The sequence below is a fragment of the Protopterus annectens genome, chromosome 3.part0 (genome assembly GCF_019279795.1).
Source record: "Protopterus annectens isolate FY-2018-M chromosome 3.part0, PAN1.0, whole genome shotgun sequence".
NCBI classification, from domain to species: Eukaryota; Metazoa; Chordata; order Ceratodontiformes; family Protopteridae; genus Protopterus; species Protopterus annectens.
The window spans coordinates 6,781,676-6,804,435 of record NC_056731.1 but is presented as its reverse complement, the minus strand read 5'-3'; the positions used below and the strand labels follow the sequence as shown (position 1 = coordinate 6,804,435).

The 22,760-nt window shown below is 40.2% G+C and overlaps 1 protein-coding gene across 3 annotated transcripts in view; it reads left to right on the top strand.

The window, feature by feature from the left end:
* Positions 1–22,760, top strand: part of YME1L1 (YME1 like 1 ATPase) — a 1,802,807-nt gene that overhangs the window by 374,450 nt on the left and 1,405,597 nt on the right. For all 3 annotated transcript variants that reach the window (XM_044064545.1, XM_044064544.1, XM_044064543.1), the window contains one exon: positions 20,918–21,019. In XM_044064545.1, the coding sequence (XP_043920480.1) occupies positions 20,918–21,019 (102 nt within the window). The remainder of the gene's footprint in view (positions 1–20,917; positions 21,020–22,760) is intronic.

The window sequence follows — 22,760 nt, the reverse complement described above, 5'->3', positions numbered from 1 at the left end:
CAACCAGTAAGAATGAAGGCGAGATAGACAACTTAACATAAAGAAGTTATGTACCTACCGTAACGTTCCATGTTAGTTGTCTTCATCTCGCCTTCCTTCTTGCGTCCCACCCTTCATCCCCCTGTCGTAGTGGATCGAGAGGAGTTTTTTGTTCTGTTTCACTGGCTGTGTGTTCTCTTGTGTCCTTTTTTGACTTAAGAGAATATGGCAGGTATAGTCAACTGGTTCTTGACTGATTTATTATTTTATGTCATGTCTGGAGTTAGCTATTTCAAACGAGATCTGGGTAGCTATTGCTAGACATTATGGGATAAGGGGTAGCCTCGAGCCAGTAAACAGCTCTCGAGCTATTGAAGATGGCCGAGTCGGAGCCGAGGATCAGCTCTGATCCCAACCAGCAAGAAGGAAGGCGAGATGAAGACAACTAACATGGAACGTTATGGTAGGTACATAACTTCTTTTCACTACTCTTTTGTCTTGGACTTTGATAGCTACTTTAGCTAATTAAATGTTTGTCATGGCTTCTCTCTCTATACTGTAAGGTTGAGAGGTATGCATTCAGTTTTATCTGAAATGTCATGAAATCCCAAAAAGATTAATGTCTTTAATTATATGTATATTCCTATGCACTAGGCAGTCATTTTTCCCTCCTTAGAATGAGCCAGTATTACTGTATACATGCATACATAAAGTAAACCGACACACACACACACACACACACTCCATGTGAAATTGTAGTTTCATTTATTTTATGAAATAAATAAGCAAGCAGAGGTTCCATGTAAAGTCATAGTTTTATTTATTTGACTGTTTCATAACTAATGATATATGTAGGCATAGATAGCTATTTTTGATATAACAGTTTTGCAGTGAAACAGTGTAAACTGCATCTGACAGCAAATATGATATTTTGTTGCAAACAGACAATTTGCTGCTGAATTGCAACAATGCAAGACTTCTGTAATACACACTCATTAGTTTAAAGAACACCGTTGCGCATACAAATAAAAAATAAATAAAAATGGGAACCTCCTTCTATAGTTAACATAGCCACTCTGTTAAACAGCTTATTTATACATTTTTACATAAATACATGTATACAAATATTTCAGGCATGAGCAATAATGCCATTCTAGCCTGCATAGTTATAGTATGACCTCATTTCCATTGCTTATATTTTTTAGCTATCACGCTGTTTTCAATAAACCCTACATGGTCTGCTAAGACCATGTGCGTGTCTCGGCATGATGTGCACATGATAGCACACTGTTTTAGATTCAGTATCTAGATTCAGCACAGTAAATATTGTGGCATGCTAATAAACCAGTCCAAGATGGAGGAGCAATTCAACAAGTTATAAAGCAACCATGTAGACTCGCTGCTGGTTTTCCCTGCAAATTCCAAAACCTACTGAAATACAGCCACAGAAAGTCTACACAGAAAGAATGTTAGGGGCTGCTGTTGCTTTACTTCATGTGTATCTGCAATTGGCTGAAGTCTGTGCTGCTACTGATAATAGACCAAGGCCAAGGAAGAGAAGTTTTTGGACCCCATTTAACTTATCACATGATGTGGAAATTGTGGAGCGATACAGGGTAGATGGGGAGACACTACAGGAACTCTGCAACCTCTGTCATCCAAAGGTCAGACCCAGGGCAAACTGAGGGGAGCCAATACCAGTGGAGACTATGGTAGGTGTAGCCCTTAGAATCTTAGCTACAGGAACTTTTCAGAGACCAACAGGGGGACATGTTGGGAGTTTCACAGGCATCAGCATAAAGGATACTTCATCAATTTCTGAATGTTATGCTCCAACATGCAAGTAACCGCATATATTTACTCCATCCACCGGCGGACAGGACTACAAAAATGCAAGACGTCTACCCTGTGGCACACTATCCTGAAGTACTAGGTGCAATAGATTTTACACATGTAGAAATCAAGGTACTACGTGGGGAACAGGGCAGGGTCCAAATAAATAAGAAAGGCTTCCACTTCATCAACTGCCAAGTTGTGTGTAATGCTAAGGGAATCATCTTGAATGTGTGTGCTAGCAACCCAGGCCATTACCATGACTCACATATATGGCACACCTCCCAGCTGTATCAGATGTTCAGTAGGGGTGATATCCCACAGGGTCATTTACTGGGGATGCAGATTATGCACTGGAATTATGACTCATGATGCCCATCAGAAATGCATACACACCTGCAGAAGAGAACCACAATGATGCACATGCTGAAACAGAGCATGTGTTTGAGCTGCTGAAGTCACGGTTCCAATGCCCAGATACATCTGGGGGAGCCCTGTGCTACAACCTATATACATATACAGAAATTTTCACAGTGTGTGCCATGCTTCACAACATCATCCTGAGAAAACAGCATCAGCAGGATCAACAGAGGGAAGGGGCACACATGCCGCCACCACCAGTGGCAAGGTCACCATACCCACATGCAGATGAGGAGTCAGAGGAGGAACCAGAAACTGCTCTGGGTGTAGGCAGACATAGTTGTACTCAATATGCCTTTGGATTATTGAAGAGGCAATGCATAGCACACTCAGTCACCACCTAAGGGTCTAAAACCTTTATCCTACGCACATACATATAGTAACATTGATGCCAGGCTAAGCTCACAACCTTTACCTACCCGTGTAATGGTTGTGTACTCCTGGCATCAGACAGACTCAGCCCTGAAATAAACCTGTATCAATCTCTGGATTTACAAGGGAAATCTTAAACCTGGAGTGTTTAATCAGAATTGGGTAATAATACAAATGAGTGGCATGCCCCTGCATGTTCTTACTTGCCAGTATAAGTAAGTAAAAGTTGATTATTTTTTACAGCAATGACTTTCAAATGTGACAGCAGACACTTGTGTGAATACATGTGTCATCTATCAGGTAATAGTCCTCAAGCATCAAAGATTCACACGTTCATACCTATCAAAAGTACTGATGGTCAATGAATGTCCTCAGTCTGCCCTCCTACTTTTGTACTGGAAAATCATTAAAAAGAGAAGTTAGAAAGTAATGAGACACAATTCATTTTCAGACTTCTTAACCCTCAGAATGTTCTGATACAAAAAAAGTATTTTGATTCTATCAGCTGTCTTACGTTTCAACACCAAAATATGTGAAGAGCACAATTAGAAAAACAATCTCACAAGCACTAATATACTATACACTAAGGCAGATATGCACCCTGAGCATCAGACACAAAAGTCTATGTATCCCTCAATTCAAATGATAGAATGCAAGGATGTGGCAGAGATAACATCACTTACACACTGTTTTTTGGGGGGCAGGAAGCCTAGGCTGACAGAAAAGGTAAGGTAGTGCATGTGAGTAAGAAACAGAAGCAGACAGACATTTGTCTAAAGTAACAAATAACCAGTATGACAGAATGAGCTTGACGCCTCACAGATGAACACTCTTAAGTGGTATGTGTGCGCGCCCACGTGTGTCTGTATGGGCCCTTCAGTTGAACTTGGTGTGTGACAGACAAGTTGTATGCTAGCTCTGTGTCTTGGTATGTCAGACAGGTTTGAGTTGTGTATGTTAGTGGTGGCAGGTCATTGTTGTCATTCCTGACTAAGAGACCTGATTCTGCCAGGAATTGCACTGGCATGTCCATGTCCCTCTTCAAATGCACTACTGTTGCCTGAATGTGACTGATGTCTGCTACATGACGTCTCCACTGAGGACAGCCAAGACCACAGCCCCATGGTTTGCCATGTCTGGGAGTGGACACCTCAACCAGTATTGGAGCAGTGGAAGTAGACCCACTATGGGCGTGTGATCTGGCACGGCCACATCAGCTAACATCAGATGATGTTGCTGACCTTTGTCTACATGGATGCTATCATCCTCACAGCAGATGTTCCATCACAGACACTACCCGTTCCAGTATGTCCTTCATCTGCCCAAATAGTCAGCAGCATGGTGGAGACATTCACGCTTGTCAGCATGTGCAACATCTACAACCCTAAACATATCTCTGGAGTACCTATTGGAACATGCCTGTGCCTCCATGATGGACTAAACATAAGCTGAGTGGCATGGGAAGATAAACCTGCATTGGGTGGAGGATGGGCAGCAGGCCCCCTACGAGCACCCCTAACAATCCTCCTGTGTGGCATCTTGCTCACACTTTGGTTACTGCCATAGCCAACAGGTACTGAAGCCACAGTAACCCCACTAGCCTAATTGAGAGTATCACCCTCCACCTGTCCAGTATTTGATGGCTCATTGGAATGTGTTCGCATAAGCCTACTGGCTGTATTTGATGGAATTATAGGTGATGGCTGAATGTCAACCTCAGTGTCAGATTCAACCTCTGCACCCACCCACCACTGTGCTTCTGTTTGCTTACCATCATCATCAGAGTCTGCTGATACGCTGACATCATGTGGTATGAGTCCCACACTTCCACTGTCAGGATCACCTGTGATAATAAGCAACAAACACAGGAAAGCTATTAAAACCTCACTGCTATAGTCCAATATATGCTAACAACCTAACGGTGGTACCACTATTACAGACAGTACAGCAATACACACAACAGTCCTGACACCCACATCAGAAAATAAGTATTTATTTTAACTCCTCATCAGTACGGACAAAAAATGTTTGGCTTACCTTGTGTAGATGCTTGTCTGCTTGCTGCGTGTGATGGTCCTGGAGAAGGTTAAGCAAAAGGTAAGGACACCAGCATCACAATGAAGATCGGAACAGGGGAGTTTAAAAATGTTGCCCTTTATATGTCCATTAACCATACTTTTAACAAGAACTTGAAGGACATGTCCAGGCCAAGCCCATGTGCAATCAACCTGAATGTTTTAACTTTATCAAAAAAGTATTCCCCCAAAAAATTGCAGTTAAAAATCTTAAACAGAATATTGTATTTGCTGTTAATAATTTACTCTCCATTTTCTGTCAATATTTTACTATCCAAGGTGTGTTTGACAATTGATGATAGTTAAGCCTACCTGGACGCTCCCCGTGGGACATACTTGTCCTCTCTGAAACAGCAGGACCAACATTAATCACATGCTGTTGTGCACTTTGCTGTAAGCTGTCTGGATTCCTGACAGTGGACAGGAGCTCTTCATTTGGTGTTAGTGTTGGCTCTGTAGCAGAATCCCCCCCCCTGTAGCCATGTGGTCACAGGCCTCTCCAGCTGCTCTCCTCCAGTCTGATGAAATAATGTCAGTGGCCCTATGGCACACCTGGTCATATGTCCTGCTGTGTCCTCCCACTGCATTAACATCCACTACTGTCTGCTGCTAAATTTGCATTCTGCCAGACATACAGTGGATATAAAAAGTGTACACACCCCTATTAAAATGCCAGGTTTTTGTGATTAAAAAATGAGACCTCAATAAATCATTTCAAAACCTTTGCCACCTTTAATGTGACCTACAACCTGTACAATTCAATTGAAAAATAAGCAAATCTGTTAGGGGAAAAATATATATATATAAAAAAAAATGTACGATAAGCTGGTTGCATAAGTGTGTACACCCTTAAATTAATACTTTGTGGAAGCACCTTTTGATTTAATTACAGCATTCAGTCTTCTTGGTTACACACCTGCCATCAATTAAAGAGACTCTGATTAACCCCAAATAAAGTTCAGCTGTCCTGGTAGGATTTTCCTGACATTTACTCAGTTGCCTGCTACAGCAAAAGCCATGGTTTGCAGAGAGCTTACAAAGTATCAAAGGGATCTCATTGTTGAAAGGTATCAGTCAGGAGAAGGGTACAAAAAATATCCACAGTATTGGATATACAATGGAACACTGTGAAGACAATCATCAAAAAGTGGAGAAAATATGGGGCAGCAGTGACATTGCAAAGAACTGGACATCCCTCCAAAATTGATGAAAAGACAAAAACTGATCAGGGAGGCTGCCAATAGACTTAACTGCAACAGTGAAGGAGCTGCAGGAATGTCTGGCAAGTACTGGTTGTGTACTACACTATGGGGTAGGGGGTTGCAAGACGGAAGCCTTTTCTTATACAGAAAAACATCCAAGCCTGGCTAAAATTTACAAAACAATACATCAAGTCTTCCAAAAACATGTGGGAAAATGTATTATGGTCCGATGATACCGAAGTTGAACTTTTTGGTCACAATTCCAAAAGGTACATTTGGCACAAAAACAATACTTTGCATCACCAAAAGAACACCATCCCCACCGTGAAGCATGGTGGTGGCAGTGTCATACTTTGGGGTTGCTTTTCTTCAGCTGGAACTGGGACTTTAGTCAAGGTGGAGGGGAATTCTGAACACTTCCAAATACCAGTCACTTTTGGCCACACAGGTGTCTGCTAGAAAGCTGAAGATTAAGAGGAATTTCACTTTTCAAAATGACAATGACCCCCAATCATACATTCAGATCAACAAAAGAATGGCTTCACCAGAAGAAAATTAAAGTTTTGGAATGGCCCAGCCAGAGCCCAGACCTAAATCCAATAGAAAATCCGTGAGGTGACCTGAAGAGGGCTGTGCACAAAAGATGCCCTATCAGTCTGACAGATTTGGAGCACTTTTGCAAGGAAAAGTGGGCAAATATTGCCAAGTGAAGATGTGCCATGCTGATAAACTCCTATCGAGGAAGACTGAATGCTGTAATCAAATCAAAAGGTGCTTCAACAATGTATTAGCTTAAGGGTGTGCACAGTTATGCAACCAGCTTGTTGTACGTTTTTTATGTTTTCTATTTTTCCCCTAACAGATTTGTTTGTTTTCAATCGAATTGTACAAGTTATAGGTCACATTAAAGGTGGGAAAAGTTTTGAAATTATTTATTGTGGTCTCATTTTTTTTATATCATAAAAACCTGGCATTTTAACATGTCTGTGTGCACATTTTACATCCATTGTATCTCCACGCCCCCTCTCAAGCAGAAAGGAACCATCTCACTTAAATGCTTCCACAGTTACCTGAATCTACAGTCAGGTAAGCATAATCTCAGCCACAGCTGTTAATAATTAACTTCTGCTCTCGAGAAATATTTTGAAGTGTGGGTTGGTATAGTGGTAAAGGTGTTTACCTCACAGACACAAGGTACAGTGTTTGATTCTCACATTTTGAAAGTAAATTCGCTAGGCTTAAAATAACCTACAACAACTGCTAGCCTAGTACTTGTCTATGAAGACTATACTGTATTACTTCTGGGTCTGAGTATGCAATATCATTTGCTATTAAGTCTTTGCAGTGCTGGGCATCGTTTCTGGGGTTTCTAACATAGCTAAGGAATGCTCTGTTATCCTTCAACTGGGTGGCTGTTTTTATCTCATATTTGGCTTTTTGATTTCATTGGGGTCAGGAGTTCCTTCTTCAGTTTAAGAAAGGCATGTTTGTATATTGAAAGTAATTTTTTTTTGTTTTGCATGCAGTAAGTATTTTTTTTTTTTTTATAGTGCCTGTTTACATTAGGGTTCTGCTACAGGGAGGTTATTTCTGAATTTGGCATTGTAATAATTTCTGAGGGAGATAGATGCATCTATTCAACTATTTGCAAGTGCTTAGAATTTGCCAGTTAAGGATGTTACATAAGCAGTGGGGTTCATACCTCTCAACATGTTAGAATAACAAATCTGTAGAAAGCATGGAGCGGGGGAATCAAAGGCCTAAAATACGTATAGATTTTAAATGTTACTCTTATAAAATTAGAAAGTTGCTAGACTAAAAGGTTTTGCCTGAGAAGACATTTTCTGAATAACATGAAGTCCGAAACTCAAATAGGTTTTGTTTAGTGAAGTCAGTCCTCACTGATCTGCCAGAAAACCACAAATTTATGTGGAACAGACCAAAACTGAGGCAGAAATCTGGACATCTTACTAATGTCTGGACACTTGAGAGGCATGCTGGTGTTCTCAATATGGAATGGGGCTTTTAAAATTAGCCAGGTCACTCAGTTTTAGTAGATAAGCGCCTTTGCATAATTCCTGAATACTGGTGCATTCAAAGTTGATTTAGACTTCAGTCTTATGCAGAATGTGAATGATTTGCAGCATATCTCTCAACTGTCTAGATTTTTGCAGAATGTCCAGATCTTTGATTCACATTTCTGATTTGTTCCTCATAAAATTTGTGGTTTTCTGAGAAATTACCAAGGGTTGAAGTCACTAATTAATGATATACATTTGAATTTCTGACTTCATATCCTTCAGAAAAATGTGTGTTACTGCAAAAATCTGCTACTGTATCAATTTTCTAAATTTATAATTGCAAAGTTTAAAATATGACCCCATTTATGTGCCCTTGTCACACATTATTTTAGGCTTTGTTCAGATTTCTTGCACTAAGAGTTTAAGGGTTACGATTTGTGGTCTTATTTGACCATAGAGGACATTAAAGTTGGTGGGTGCAATACTGACCCATATTGGTAATGACCAAATCTTATTGCTCATTTCACTGAGTCCATTGACATTTTTGTTGTCATTAATGTGTATTTATTGATATGCCATGATGCCATCTTGTCCAGTGACATATTATCTCATAATGACATAATTATTATCCAGATGCAAAAGGCCACCCATGCCTACCTGAACAAGTACAATATTCCTCTTCTACCTTGTACATTTTACTGATCACACTAATGGTTCGGTACTTGCCAAAGGAAGCAGTAGACCCTCCATTTGGATAGGAACCACTTTGGATCATTGCCATAGCTTGCGAACATAATCTGTAGTAGAAGAGAATATTGTGCAGCACTAGTAACACTTACTGGGATTTTTTGGGACCATGGAGCTACTGTTCTTCATTGTGCTCATCTACTTCTTCATGAAGATATGATATAATGGTGGTTGCTCTCAAAGATAGTATAGTATTATCTCAACTTGATGGGGTTTCAGAGGTATAGCTGAATGTCTTTCATCTGATTTGGAATTTAGTGCACCACTGATTCCTATAACACTACAGTGGTAGGAGTTTTTGGTTGACTGGAAATATACCACATGTATTAGTATACTTACAAATTTAAATTATAATGTCACTATATTTATAAATGGGTATGTATATGGTTTTAATGGGTACTCCATTTGTGCAGCCCCTATGCAGTATGCACGATGTCTAGGCATCTTGCCACAGACAGCAATTTAATTTTGCCTTATTTCAATTGCATCTAAGCAGCTTAATCTGTTCCCAGCTACTGTCATTTTTAGTTTTGTCACCATGAGCTTGTCATGTATGCAGCTTGCACACCAAGACTGCCTTAAAATTTTGTTGAGCTCTGAGGGGTAATCTAGTTAAAAGAATACTGCAAAATCTAAATCTGTATACAGGATAGAATGTAAGACTGGCAAAACCACATATGAAAGATGTCCATGACCTTGAAAGTAAATAGTATGACGCTGCATAAATTTACTGTAGATGTACTTCATACAGCTAACTAGAATTTAATCACACAAGCATGAATTAGCCCATGTTATCTACCCATTAAGGTACATCTTATTTAAAGAGAAGCTCATTTCTAATCAAATTCCTACCTTTTCCTGCATTCCACTATAACTGATTTTGGTTATTATATGTATTTCTGGATTCTAACATGTTCTTGCTTCACAGATTTCTGAGGAAAGCAATTTCATGCATTTGCAACTCACTGTAACTAACACACACACACACACACACACACACACACACACACACACACACACACACACACACACAAACAAACACACAAAAACCTTTTAGGATCATAAGAAGTTACTTAGCTAATGGCCGAAGAACCCATTCATGCCCCAATTTTTACAATTATCAGTGCCGTAGGACATGAAAGTATTTGGTATATGCACTAAACCCAACAGGGTAAAACCACTAAAAATAAACAAGCAAAAACACAAAATTCACGGACTGCACCAAGCCGCTTTAATGAAGAGCTGAACAAGGCTCCAAAATGCGAAGCACTTTCACCATCAGCGCTTAGTATTTTGGAGCCTTGTTCAGCTCTTCATTAAAGCGGCTTGGTGCAGTCAGTGAATTTTGTGTTTTTGTTTGTTTATTTTTAGACTTTGGTATGTGCCTGTGCCTTAGGCCATCTACAAACTGCTCCTGTCCATAACGTCCACTGATGACAAGCCAGGGGTGAATTTACAGTTTCCCTTCTCTTGGACCAAATTGCATTTGAATGGGATTAGAAAAGAGCTCTGTTTGACATGAGTGGGAAGTGTGTTCCAGAGAAGGGGTAATCTCTAAGAGACTTATCTGTTCCTCCAACATGTTTTGCTTATGACACAGATGGGGTTTAGATCCTTAGATCAGGTAGTTCCAGTGCTGTTTGTTTTCTGAATGTGTAGCAGATTAATCAGGACTGGATGGGAGAATTCCTTGTAGGGTAGGCGTAGCTCACCTCTCAGTAGTCTGTAGGAGACTCAATACAGGGACAGGGCTTTGATGTGGTCCACATAGGACATGCTATTTATACCCTGTATTCTTTTAGTGAGGAAGTTATGAGGCCATTCTAGCTGTTGGCACATGCCTGGTTAGCTGGAGGATGCATTGTACTCTATTATTTGTCTAATGAGAGCCGAGTATAGTGAGGCTATGATTTCCTTAGATCTGGGTGCCTTGTCCTAACTTATAAGTTGCATCACATAGAAGACTTTTCTCACCACCATGGCACATAGGTTCCTAGATTAGTACTAGGCTAACTGCCTTTGTGGGCCATTTTAAGCTTAACCAGTTGACCCATGTGAGAATCACACCCTGCACCTTGTGTCTATAAGGCAAATATCTTATCCATTATGCCAACCTAAATGACATACTAATGAATTATTAGATCTTCATAGGTACTAGCCTAACTGCCCTTCTTTACCTTTTAAGCCTAGCCAGTTTCCCTCCAAGGTTTTTCTTAGCTGGGGTGCCTTCTGTGTGGAGTCTGCATGTCTTCCCTGCATTTGTGCGGATTTCCTCTGGGTGCTCGGGTTTTCTCCCACATTAGAAAGACATGCATCTGGAGTTTTCTCTCCCCAGGCCTCCAGTGAAAATTGGCTCATTCCAAGTAGGAATTTCTCAATAAATACATTTTAAATAAAAAAAAAAATTTGCCCTCATCCATGGCTCTAGTGACCTTCTCAAAGAAGTTCACAAGGTTTAGTAGGCATTAACTGCCATTGACAAAACCAAATAAGGATGGGTCCGTTTTTTTTTTTTTTTAAATATTTCCTATGTCTTTATCAGGTCTGTGATAATTCTTTCCATGTAAGATTAGACAAACTTATGGGTCTGTAGTTCCCTGGATCAGTTGATGGTCCACCTTTGTGAAGTAGGGTGACAGTTGCAGTCTTTAATTCCCTAGGGACGAAGCTGTCTGGAGGCTATGGTTGAACAGAGATTCTAGAGAGCCTTATAGGTCATGTTTGAAGCTGTTTAGGAGGCATCCATTTCTATTATCCAGGGCCCATTGATGCAGTGTTTTTAAATGTGGAAAGTGTGGTGAGGACCTGTTCTTTTGTAATAGTTGGAAGAGAAATGGTCCAGAGTATTTGATGGGGAGTACCCGATCATCTCAGAGCCATATGGATTCTGTGTTCTGCTTTGCACCTTATTGTTCTTAACACTTTTGAGTAAAGGTATCATTCACTAGTCTCTTATCTTGGACTTGGGTAACTACTTAGCCAATTAAATGATGTTCTTCGTTCCACATTGCTGCAGTCCTAACTATTGGGTAGTCCGTTGTCCAGTCGGCCCGAATACCAAAGTATAAGGCTGACGTCGGTCAGGGCGCATTAGACTGACGTCAGTACGTCAGGGTACTAATGCGCATGACCGACGCCATATCCTCAGTCTTTTTTGCCGCATGGTCCGATGCAGAAGCAGTTTTGCGAGTGCAGGTTGGCGTTCTGAAATTTTCTGAAGTCGGAGTTTCAGACCGAATCAAAGTTGGCTAAGTACCCCGTTGGGGAACATTTTGGTTTTTCTTGCCTCAGTATTTAACCGGATGTCAGAAAAAGTGAATAACTGTATTTCTTGTGGGAAACAGATACCTCATAGGGATTACCATACCTTGTGTATACCTTGTTTAGGGCCTGAGCACGACGTTGTTGGATGCCGCTCTTGTGCTAGATTTAACAAACGCACTATTAAGAGACGGTTAGACTGTGCCAGGTTAGTGTTTGGGAAGCGTTGTAATTATAAAATGCCGCCGGATGCTCCGGCGCCGCTTCAAAAAGCGCAAGGACAAAACAGCAAAGCCTAGGGTTGATGAACCGCAGTCCCAGACGCCGGTTCTTTAGAAGGCTCAGTGGAGCCAGAGGTTTTGCCAGGGTTTCTTTGGAGTCTCAGGCAGAGACTTTACTGTTACAGGATGTGCCTTCTCAGGAGGTAGGCCAGGCTGAAGGGGCTTCTCAGGTAACTGTTCTTCCCTCTCTTCCCAAGGTAGTTAGAGCCTCTCCTTCTGTTTCCAAAACTTCTTTGAGAGGTAGGACAAGTTTAGCTTCAGTGGGGGCTTCTCCTAGCACTTCAGGTTCTGTGCCTAAGAAACATATGCTTAAAATGGCAGAAGATTTGATTACTATGATTAGAGGTTCTATGCCCCCTCCTGATAAGAGGCCTAGGGTGGAACCTGAGTTTGAGAGTTTTGAACAGTGTTCAGAGGCTTCTGAGTCTTCTGCGGAAGATTTGCAAGAGTATCCTCCTTATTCTGATTCTGATGTGGATGATTCCACTCCTACAGCTTCTCCTCCTGAGGATTTCTCATTTTCAGAGACTCTGCATTCCATGAGGGAACACTTTAAATGGGAAGGCCAGGATTACTCTGATTCCAGGAAAAGGCTTAGGGAATTCTTGTTTTTACCCCAGCATAGGCCCTTAGCTATACCTCCTGTGTTGAATGTGGTGGAAGATGTTTTGCAGAGGCTTCCCTGAATCCTGATTCTTTGCCTCCTGCTCCTGTTAAACCTGATAGGTACTATAGGGTGCCTGAAGCTCATAAGTATCTTTTTAAGAGTCCTAGGGCAGACCCGAAGACTGTTTCTCAGGGACCTAAAGGTGTTAAGGCCTCTGTTGTTAAAAACCCTGTTCCCACTGATAAAGAGGCAAGGGCTTTGGATAGATGGGGAAAGAAAGTGTATACTTCTTCCACTTTAGCCATGAGGGCGTTGAATTGTCAGTTTCACATGCTAAAATATCAAAATTATCTCCTTTCACAATTGAAATCTAAGGTGGATGCTTTGGCGGAAGGTATTGAGTGTAAAGAGTTGCTGGATTTAGTTCATGTGTCTGAACAAGTGGGTAAGCATTCTTTGCAATGTGGTTTTGATGCTGTACAGGCCTCCTCGAGGGTGGCTGCCACTAGTTCTGTTCTTCGCAGGCATGCCTGGTTGAGGGATCAGAATTTAGCTGAGCATGTTAAGACAAGGATTTTGGATGCTCCTTTACAGTCTGATGTGTTGTTTGGTTCACCTGTGGAAGCAGTTTTAAAGAAAATGGAGGACAAAGCTAAGTCTATGCAAACTGTTAAAGATTTTTGCAGGTGCAGCCACCAAGTTTAGTAGAAATTGGCCTACTAAGGGATGGACATATCCTGCTTATGATTCCCAGTCTAGGGGTAGGTCTAGACGTGGTAGGGGCAGAGCTCAAGGTTCTTTTAGGCCTAGAACAGGGAGTTCACCTGCTCAGACTTCTGGTGAGGGCAGGGGTCAGTCCTTTCGTAAACAGACCCAATGACCTGCCTTTTCAGCTGCCAGTAGATTCTCGTCTGGCAGCTCCTTTGGGAGGAAGACTGTCTCTTTTCAAAGAAAATTGGGATTTAATTACTCAAGACAGATGGGTGTTGGATATCATTCACCACGGTTACAGATTTTATTTCCATACATTGCCCCCTTTCAAAGGCATGCCAGACGTTCCTCCTCCACAAAGGACAGAGGCTCACAAGCAAATTTCTCTGTTACTCCAAATAGGGGCCATTCAGCCAGTCCCTGTATCAGAAAGGGGCCTAGGATTTTATTCTCGCCTGTTCCTAGTACCAAAAAAGGGGAACACGTGGAGACCAATTTTGGATTTATCTATCCTCAACACTTATCTGGACATTCCAAAGTTCAAGATGTTGACGTTACAACAGCTTTTACCTCTGCTGGGCAAAGATCACTGGATGGTAACTTTAGATCTCAAGGAAGCTTACCTTCATGTGCCTATAAGACTAAGTTGCAGGAAGTATCTGCTTTCGAGCTGGAAATTCTCATTATCAGTTCTCTGCATTGCCCTTTGGCTTATCTACTGCCCAGAGTATTCACAAAGGTTCTGGCTCCAGTGATAGCTTACTTCAGGCTACAAGGAATTCAAATCTATCCTTACTTGGACGATTGCCTGATTCTGGCTCAAGAAAAGGAAGACCTTCTACAGCATCTGGAATATGTTATAGCAGTGCTAAGATGCCTAGGGTATTCTGTGAACGAAATAAAGTCCAGTCTAGTACCCTCTCAAGACATGTGCTTTCTGGGTGTGAGACTGAATACAGCAGCCCAGATGGCCTTTTTAACCCCGGACAAACAACAGAGTCTATCCTTTTACTTCCATCAACTATCTCATCAGTCCGTGCTGACTGCAAGGACAGTCCTTCAAGCATTAGGGTTCATGGCATCTTGTATTCTGGTGCTTCCCAATGCCAAACTGCATATGAGGAAGCTGCAATGGTATCTCAAAATGTATGGACACAGCACTGCCAGGATTTGGACACTGTCATTCAAATAATACCTTGCCTTCAAAAAGAATTTTTGTGGTGGGCTCAGGAATGTCACCTAAACAAGGGACTCTCTGTGACCCGGCCAGAGGCGAGTCAGATTTTAACGACAGATGCCTCGGACATTGCTTGGGAGCTCATCTAAATGGAAAGTGGATACAAGACAAGTGGCCTGCCAGACTACAGCATCTACATATCAACATGAAAGAGATGTTAGCAGTCCAGTTTGCATTAATGGCTTTCAAGGAGTTACTTCTTCCAGGGCAGGTGTTGATTCTAACAGACAACACAACTGTCATGTGGTACATCAACAAACAAGGGGGAACACATTCTTATCCTCTATGCAGGCAAGCAATGATTTTATGGGAGACTGCGCTCAGCTTGCAACTAACTCTTCAGGCAAGGTTTCTGCCGGGAGCACAGAACTCCTTAGCAGATGTGTTAAGCAGACAAATCATGGATCCCCACGAGTGGAAACTGGATCTTCATGTATTTCAAAAATTGACAGTGTCTTGGGGAACTCCAGACATAGATCTGTTCGCTTCTCCACTGAACCACCAGCTGCCAAAGTTTTGCACAAAGGGGTTTCATCACACAGCTTGGAAAGTGGATGCTCTTTCTTTCAGTTGGAAAAATCTTCATGTGTATGCCTTTCCACCTCTGCCTCTTCTTCCAAAGGTGCTCTTAAAGGTCAGACAAGACAAGCCAAGGATGATTTTAATAGCTCCAGATTGGCCTCGGCAACACTGGTACCCACTACTACGGAGTCTGGTAAGGAAGCCTCCATGGCCTTTACCTTTGATTCCACATCTGTTATCTCAGAAGGACGGTCATCTGCTCAATGTCAAGCTTCACTCTCTTCGTCTAACAGCCTGGCATATTCTGTGTTGAAACACAGCAGGTCTCAACTTCCTCAACAAGTTTTAAATGTGATTATGGAAGCTAGAAGACCTAGTACAAGGAAAGTGTACGCAGAAAAATGGAAGAGATTTTTATTTTGGAGTACAGCAAAGAATTTGGAGATTTCTGAGCCTAATTTGAGTGTGGCTCTTCAATATCTTACTGAGTTATTGGACAAAGGTTTGTCCTTCTCTTCCATTAAGATTCATGCTGCAGCAATTTCGCATCCTTTGTTCAAGCAGTTTCTTAGAGGGGCAAAGAATATAAGACCCCCACGTAGAGCTCCTACTCCTGCTTGGGATCTCAATTTTGTGTTGGAAAACTTACTCTACAACCTTTTGAGCCTGCAGCTACTGCTGAATTGAAATACTTGTCATGGAAGACTGCTTTTCTGTTGGCTATTACTTCTGCAAGAAGGGTGTCTGAGTTGCAGGCCCTTATGGCAGTAGAGCCCTTTCTGATTTTCCATAAGGATAGGGTATCATTACGTACTAATCCTTCTTTTATGCCTAAGGTGGTTTCTAGTGTGGCTTTAAACCAAACTATTCATTTGCCTACTTTTTATGCAGACCCCCAAAATAAAGGGGAAAAGATTTTGCACACTTTAGATGTGCACAGGCAATTGCGTTATTATTTGAGCAGGACTAAGGATTTTAGGCAGTCTCAGCAGTTGTTTGTTTCTTTTGCTTTGAGTTCGCGGGCAAGCCTGTGTCAAAACAAACTATTTCTAGGTGGATTGGGTTTTGCATTGCATTTTGTTATTCCCATCATGGCAAGGAGATTCCAGCTGGGATTAGGCCTCATTCCACTAGGGCTACTGCCACTTCAACAGCATTTCTAAGGGTGTGGCAACTAAGGATATATTGGAGGCAGCTACTTGGAGTTCAGTGCATACTTTCTCTAAGCATTATCACCTTCCTCTCTACTCTAAGTCTAGGGCTGGTTTTGCCACAGCTATTTTGCAAGGCATGTTGTCAGCTCCTGCTTCTTTATGATTTGCCAGCCTCCCTTACCTCTGCTTTGGGATTCTACCCAATAGTTAGGACTGCAGCAATGTGGAACGAAGAACATAGTACAGTTTTGTACCTACCATAAATGTAGATGTTCGAGGATCCACATTGCTGCAGTCCAATTTACCCTCCCTCCCCTCTGTGTTTAGGGGTGGTTGTGTAGGTGAGGTTATATGCTGATATTTTTGTATATATTGTACATATTTTTGGTGCAGGTATATTGGGCCTTGTCTTTTTAGGGTCTTCTGACATCTGGGGCAAGAAAAGACTGAGGATATGGCGTCGGTCATGCGCATTAGTATCCTGACGTACTGACGTCAGTCTAATGCGCCCTGACCGACGTCAGCCTTATACTTTGGTATTCGGGCCGACTGGACAGCGGACTACCCAATAGTTAGGACTGCAGCAATGTGGATCCTCGAACATCTACATTTATGGTAGGTACAAAACTGTACTTTTCTGTCAAGACTTTTGTCTCTATACTTACAGATTGAGATGTATGCCTTCAGTTATAACTGAAGTGTCAGAAAATCACAAGAAATTATTTTTTTTGCATGCATATTCATATTGACTAGGCTTGGTTGTCTTTTTTTCTAATTACAATAAACTCTCAGTTAACTGGAACTCAAGCAACCAACACTCTCAAGCAACTGGCAAAAACTATTGGAGAAATACAGTACAATTATCATGTGTTGCACTTTGTCCCCCCCCCCCCCCACACACACACACACACACTCACAGAATCATACCTTGCATTTTTAGAGTTGTAGAGTTTTAAAAAGGAAGATAGGAATAAAGTCCCCCCCCCCACCCGAGAACAAGTCAAACCAAACAAATAGTATAGGGTGCAGTATTTGTCAGGCCTATTTTTAATAGTAAATCTCAAGCAACCAGAAACTACAGTTATCTAGTATCTATCTACCAAACCCCATGGGTGCAGGTTACCTGACAGTTTACTGTAGAACTAGCCAGTACAATTTTAACTGACATTCGTGCATACATACTGTGCATAAATAAGTAAATAGACACGCATTCTGTGTGAAATTGTGGTTTGATTTTATTTAAAAAAAAAAATAAGCAAGCAAGTAGACACACAGGTCTCATGTGAAGACATGGTTTTATTTATTTGACTATCTAGGCATACATAGTTATTTTTGATATAATGTAACAGTTGTACAGTGAAACAGTGTAAATTGCAACTGAGAGCAAATGTGATATTTTGTTGCAAACATAGAATTTGCTTATCAATCACGACAATGCAAGATGCCTGTAATATTGGTTTAAAGAATACCATTACACCTAAAAATAAAACATAAATAAAAAGCTAGTCGATTAAATAGCTTATTTATATTTATATATCTTACATACATGTATATAAAACCAGTAATCTCCGTGGTATCCCTGAAGTCTCAAAACAACTCACTAAACAAGTGTAAGAAACTTCTCTGTGTGGAAGAATTTCAGTCCATATATCTCTAGTTAATCACTGTATATTAATCAGATCAGATAATAGTAGTAGAAGTAGCGAACTTAAACTCATCTCAAGTAAGAACAAAACAAAAAATAATAGAAAATATATAATTGTACAGCATTACTAAGTATTCGAAAGTAATTCAAGCAAGGCAGGCAGTTTGTTTCCAGTCGAAAATCCTTTATTAAGTACACAGACTCCAGTCGAAAGGATTTTCGACTAGAAACAGACTGCCTGCCTTGCTTGGATTGCTTTTGAATACTTAGTAATGCTGCACAATTATATATTTTCTATTATTTTTTGTTTTGTTTTGTTTTGACTTAAGACTAGTTTAAGTTCGCTACTTCTACTACTATTGTCTGATCTGATTAATATACAATGATTAACTAGAGATATATGGACTGAAAATCTTCCACACAGAGAAGTTCCATACATGTTGTGTATAAATGGGTAGATCCAGCTTTGATTTTTTTTTGTAATGTGTATAAATCTGTTAACCAGCTTACTGTGTAATTTAATTTAATCCTGATTTACGCTCGGGTTTAACTCTAACCTGTGGAACTTGTTTAACTTGCTTACTTATGTAATCTGTATAAATAGTCTATTTGTAATGTGTCATGCTGGTGTTATGTAATGCTGTATCTGCTTACCCTTGGAGCTTTTCTCCCCGGGCCTCCGCTGAAAATGGACATGCACCCAGTTGGACTATCCCGATCAACAAATGTAAAATAAATAAAAAAATAAAAATGTATATACATACAAATATTTTAGACATGAGTAATAATGCCCTTCTAGCTTGTAAATGTACCAGAATGGTCATTTCAGTGAAGAAGACATTCTTAAAAAAATTGCAAAGTGGTGCTTACTTTATTATAATTAGAAATGGTATTCCATGTGTCAGCTACTGTTACAGAGAACAAGTTACTACATCTCTCATTCCGGTATCATCTCCTACACAGATTGTCTGATTTTTAATTACTTTTTGATAACTGTAAACATTCCTGGAGGTAGTTGTCTCTAATTGCTCTCTTCTTAAGGTCTCCACTTAAATATCAATATGAAGTGGAGCAAAAACTTCAAATATTTTAATGTTTTGTAATAACTGAAACTTTCACATCCATGCATGCCCTTGGTATATTTTCGCTCTGCTCTTTCTAATATAGTTATGCTAATTTTATTATAAGATTTGTAATTATTATTCCGTACTCTAATTAGGGTCTAGTGTAACTTACGATCCATCACTTATTCATTTCTGATTTCCTAGACTTTATAAATCTTTTTATTTATTTTTATTATTTGTTTTTACAGCCTATAGTTTCAAAAATGATTAACCGATTTACTGGTATGAGCATTAAAAAAAAAATCAAAGCTGGAGCTACCCATATACCCAGGTTATTAAATGAATCCACATTTTAAATCACGGTTGCTGTATTAAATACTCATTCATCAATCTATCTCTCTGAAATCTCATAGGTTTTGCTGCTGATAAATTTAACAACATATTATTCTCCTGTGCCCAAATGGTTTGAAGTACTCAATTTTGTCCTATCTGTGACATGTTACCTGTTTACCTATTTCAAGTTACCTGCATGCAGACAATAGAGCACCACAGTGAAAAAGATAGATCAGAAAGATGTGATGTAAAATGTTATGGGCCTGAGTGAGAGCTCTGTAGGACACCCTGACTGTAACCATTATTATGCAAATAACCACATTTACCATTGTTTTTCCTCTAAAAGAAAGTAAAATTATGGGTCTCGTGTAACCCCTCCATATATTTTAAATGTTGGAAATCACAGACATGGATACTTGCAAGCTACTTCTGAGGGTATATTCTGCAGTCTGTCTGCAGACAGTTTTGCTATTCTTTAAGATGTTGCCTTATTTCCTTTTAGAAATTTTCCATATAAGCGATGGCAACAAATATACCTCTCAATGTCTGACTGCAAGAATTCTGAACAAAGCCAAAAATAACGGGGGGGAGGCCCAAAATCGGGGACAGATTTTACATATTGCTGTTACAAAGCTTAGAAAGTTACTGGAGTAAAAAGTTTTGCATTAGCATGCATTTTCTGAAGGATATAAAGACTGAAGTGAAAATGTCTGGCTTTATTTAGTGAGTTCACTCCTCAGTGATTTGCCAGAAGACCAGAAATTTTATAAGGAACAAACAAAAGCGAAGGTAAGTCTAGACATGAATTCTGGCACCTGAGTTTTTTGAAGTTCTGTCACTTTGTTGATCCACAGTTGAGTGGACAGTACAACTATGAGGTTGGTCAGCTTTAAAATCTACAGCTGAACAGTATAGCTTTCCTAGAACAGTAACATATAGACTTGAAGAATTAATTGATTTAGTAACATTTTTCTGGATGAAGGAGGCATGAGTGCATCTGTTTTAGGAGCTCACAGCTAACAAAATTCTGGGAGTTACTGGAGAAAAACTATACTGATGCGGTCTTAAGAGATACTTAAAGCACTGATTCTGGGTATAGCTACTATATCTGTCTTTGAATTGTACTTACTGAAAGATATTGAAGGACAGTGCAGTGCTGGCACCTTCATTAAGAGGAGCCCTTGACTGAAAAATCACATTACAGTGGCAGCCTCCAACTTATCATTTATGGGTTGAACACATGAAAATGCTAACCATTTAGAGTGATTAATTTCTACCCTTTAGATTTATGTGATCCATTTTTTTCAGTTTCTGACTATAATTATCTTTGTCCTATCTTTGTCCTTTGCAAAGTAGATTTTTCACACCTTTGTGTTATGTTTGATTTCTCATTAAATATAGGAAAATGTACAATTTTATTAAATTAACAAACTTGAATGAATTCTCGTTTCAGGGTTTTCAGACACACCGTTTGGAACACTGCGCTCTTCATTTTTCTGCCGCCAGCATTCTAGTAATCTTCAGAGCGTCTGTTCAGATCTTCACTATTGGCCAGGTATTTTTGAAACGCATCAGAAATGTGTATCATTCTGAATTTCCTAGCTCTTCAACAGCTGTTAGAAATGCATTACAGTGTTGTAAAACTGGAATTAGTTTTGTATTTTTTTCTGTGTAGCACAGGAAAACATTCACTCTCTGTTTTACTGATCACATTTTAACTTTCCTTTTTGAAAATGCATTTTAGCTTCATAGAAGCTAGTTCTCCATAGGCGATTTCACCTTACATTCTTGCACATTTTTATTAAAAGCCATAATTCTTGAGATTGTAGCAAAACATTTTACAAGTGTATTATGTTGTGATCTGATGTCAGTTTTCATTCTTTCTCAGAGTATGAGTTTGGATCTGACTGTGCCGTTATTCTACCTGTGGCCACCAGCAAACTCTTGAGCTCCTTCCCTACCCATAATCCACCACTCCTTACAGCTCCCTGATCTCATTTGCCACTTTAGATTTCAGACATGGTCGCCTTCAGCTCTCAAGTATTCTGTGAACTATGTTATTGCTTCTTATTTTTTCTTTCTAACGTTAAATTATTATTTCTCCAATTTTAGTCCGAAGTAGAGTTTTTTCGAATTTTCTCCTTTACGTCTAGGAAAAATCTCCTTCCCTTTCAAATTCTGTCTTTAAAAGGTAAAGATTTCGCATTGAAATTCTTGGGATGCAAAAATCTTTTAAAACCTCCTTTGGATCCTAGGTTCTACTCTGATCTGACAGGCTTGGTTCCTGTGGTGATAAGTGCTTTTCCTTCCCATTTTCCCTTTCTGCTCAATTTTTTTTCAGGATGTGGATAAGATGTGAAATTTTCTGAGGCTCTGATCCAGATGGGGATCTTACCAGCTCCACCCTCTGATGGATTTGTCTGCTAAGTCAAATTTTCCCTCTTTTCCTACCCAGCCAGTGGTACCCCCTCAGAGTTTCAGAATCTGATAAAGTTAAGGTATTTTTATTCGCTCTTTAGATATACCTGTTTATTTTTAGATAACCTCAGATCAGAGTGGATCTGGAACACCAGATGTAAGAGTTTTTTTGGTTTGGTCCTGACCTTTTACCTTCTTTCCTTGAAAGCTCCAGTAACAGGGGGTAGTTTTTCCTCAGTTACTTCACTTTTCTCTTACATGGTACCCAGGACCTATATTTGGATCCTACCCACTTGTATCACCTACACAGCCGTTCAATCCTAAAGTACCTTTTAAGAGGTTACAATAGATTTGATTAAAGGAGAATCTAATTAGTTTTCTAGAACCAAAATTGCTGATGCTTAACTTCCTTTAGTCTCTCTCAGGATATCATCCGTAGGGTAGCCTGTCATCCATGAGGTTTATTTTTCATACTGCAGAAGACATCTCTAGGGCTGTGGGTTCAGGTAATTCCATCAGGAGACATGCCTGTATAAGTCTCAGTGATCGTGCCGTCTTTCAAGTCATCTTTCGTCAGTACTACCTTTGACAGTTCTCTCTGGTTTACCCCACAAGTAAGGACGTAAAGACCCTGTTTGATGTGGGCACCCCTTTTTCTGTCCATTCAATGTTTTTTTTCCAGTAATCAATCAGGAGGTCTAGGTATGTGTTACAGGAAGTCTCAGAGTCCCTTACAGGACACATGTGAAGGTAGTTTGCCCAAAGGCACAGGAAGGAGCGATAACAGCTGAAACCCCCAGTGGCAGAGGATTCCCATAATTCCTAGAGTCTAGAGATGCTTCTTCTGTTAGACCCTGACAGCACTTCTGAAAGAAGAC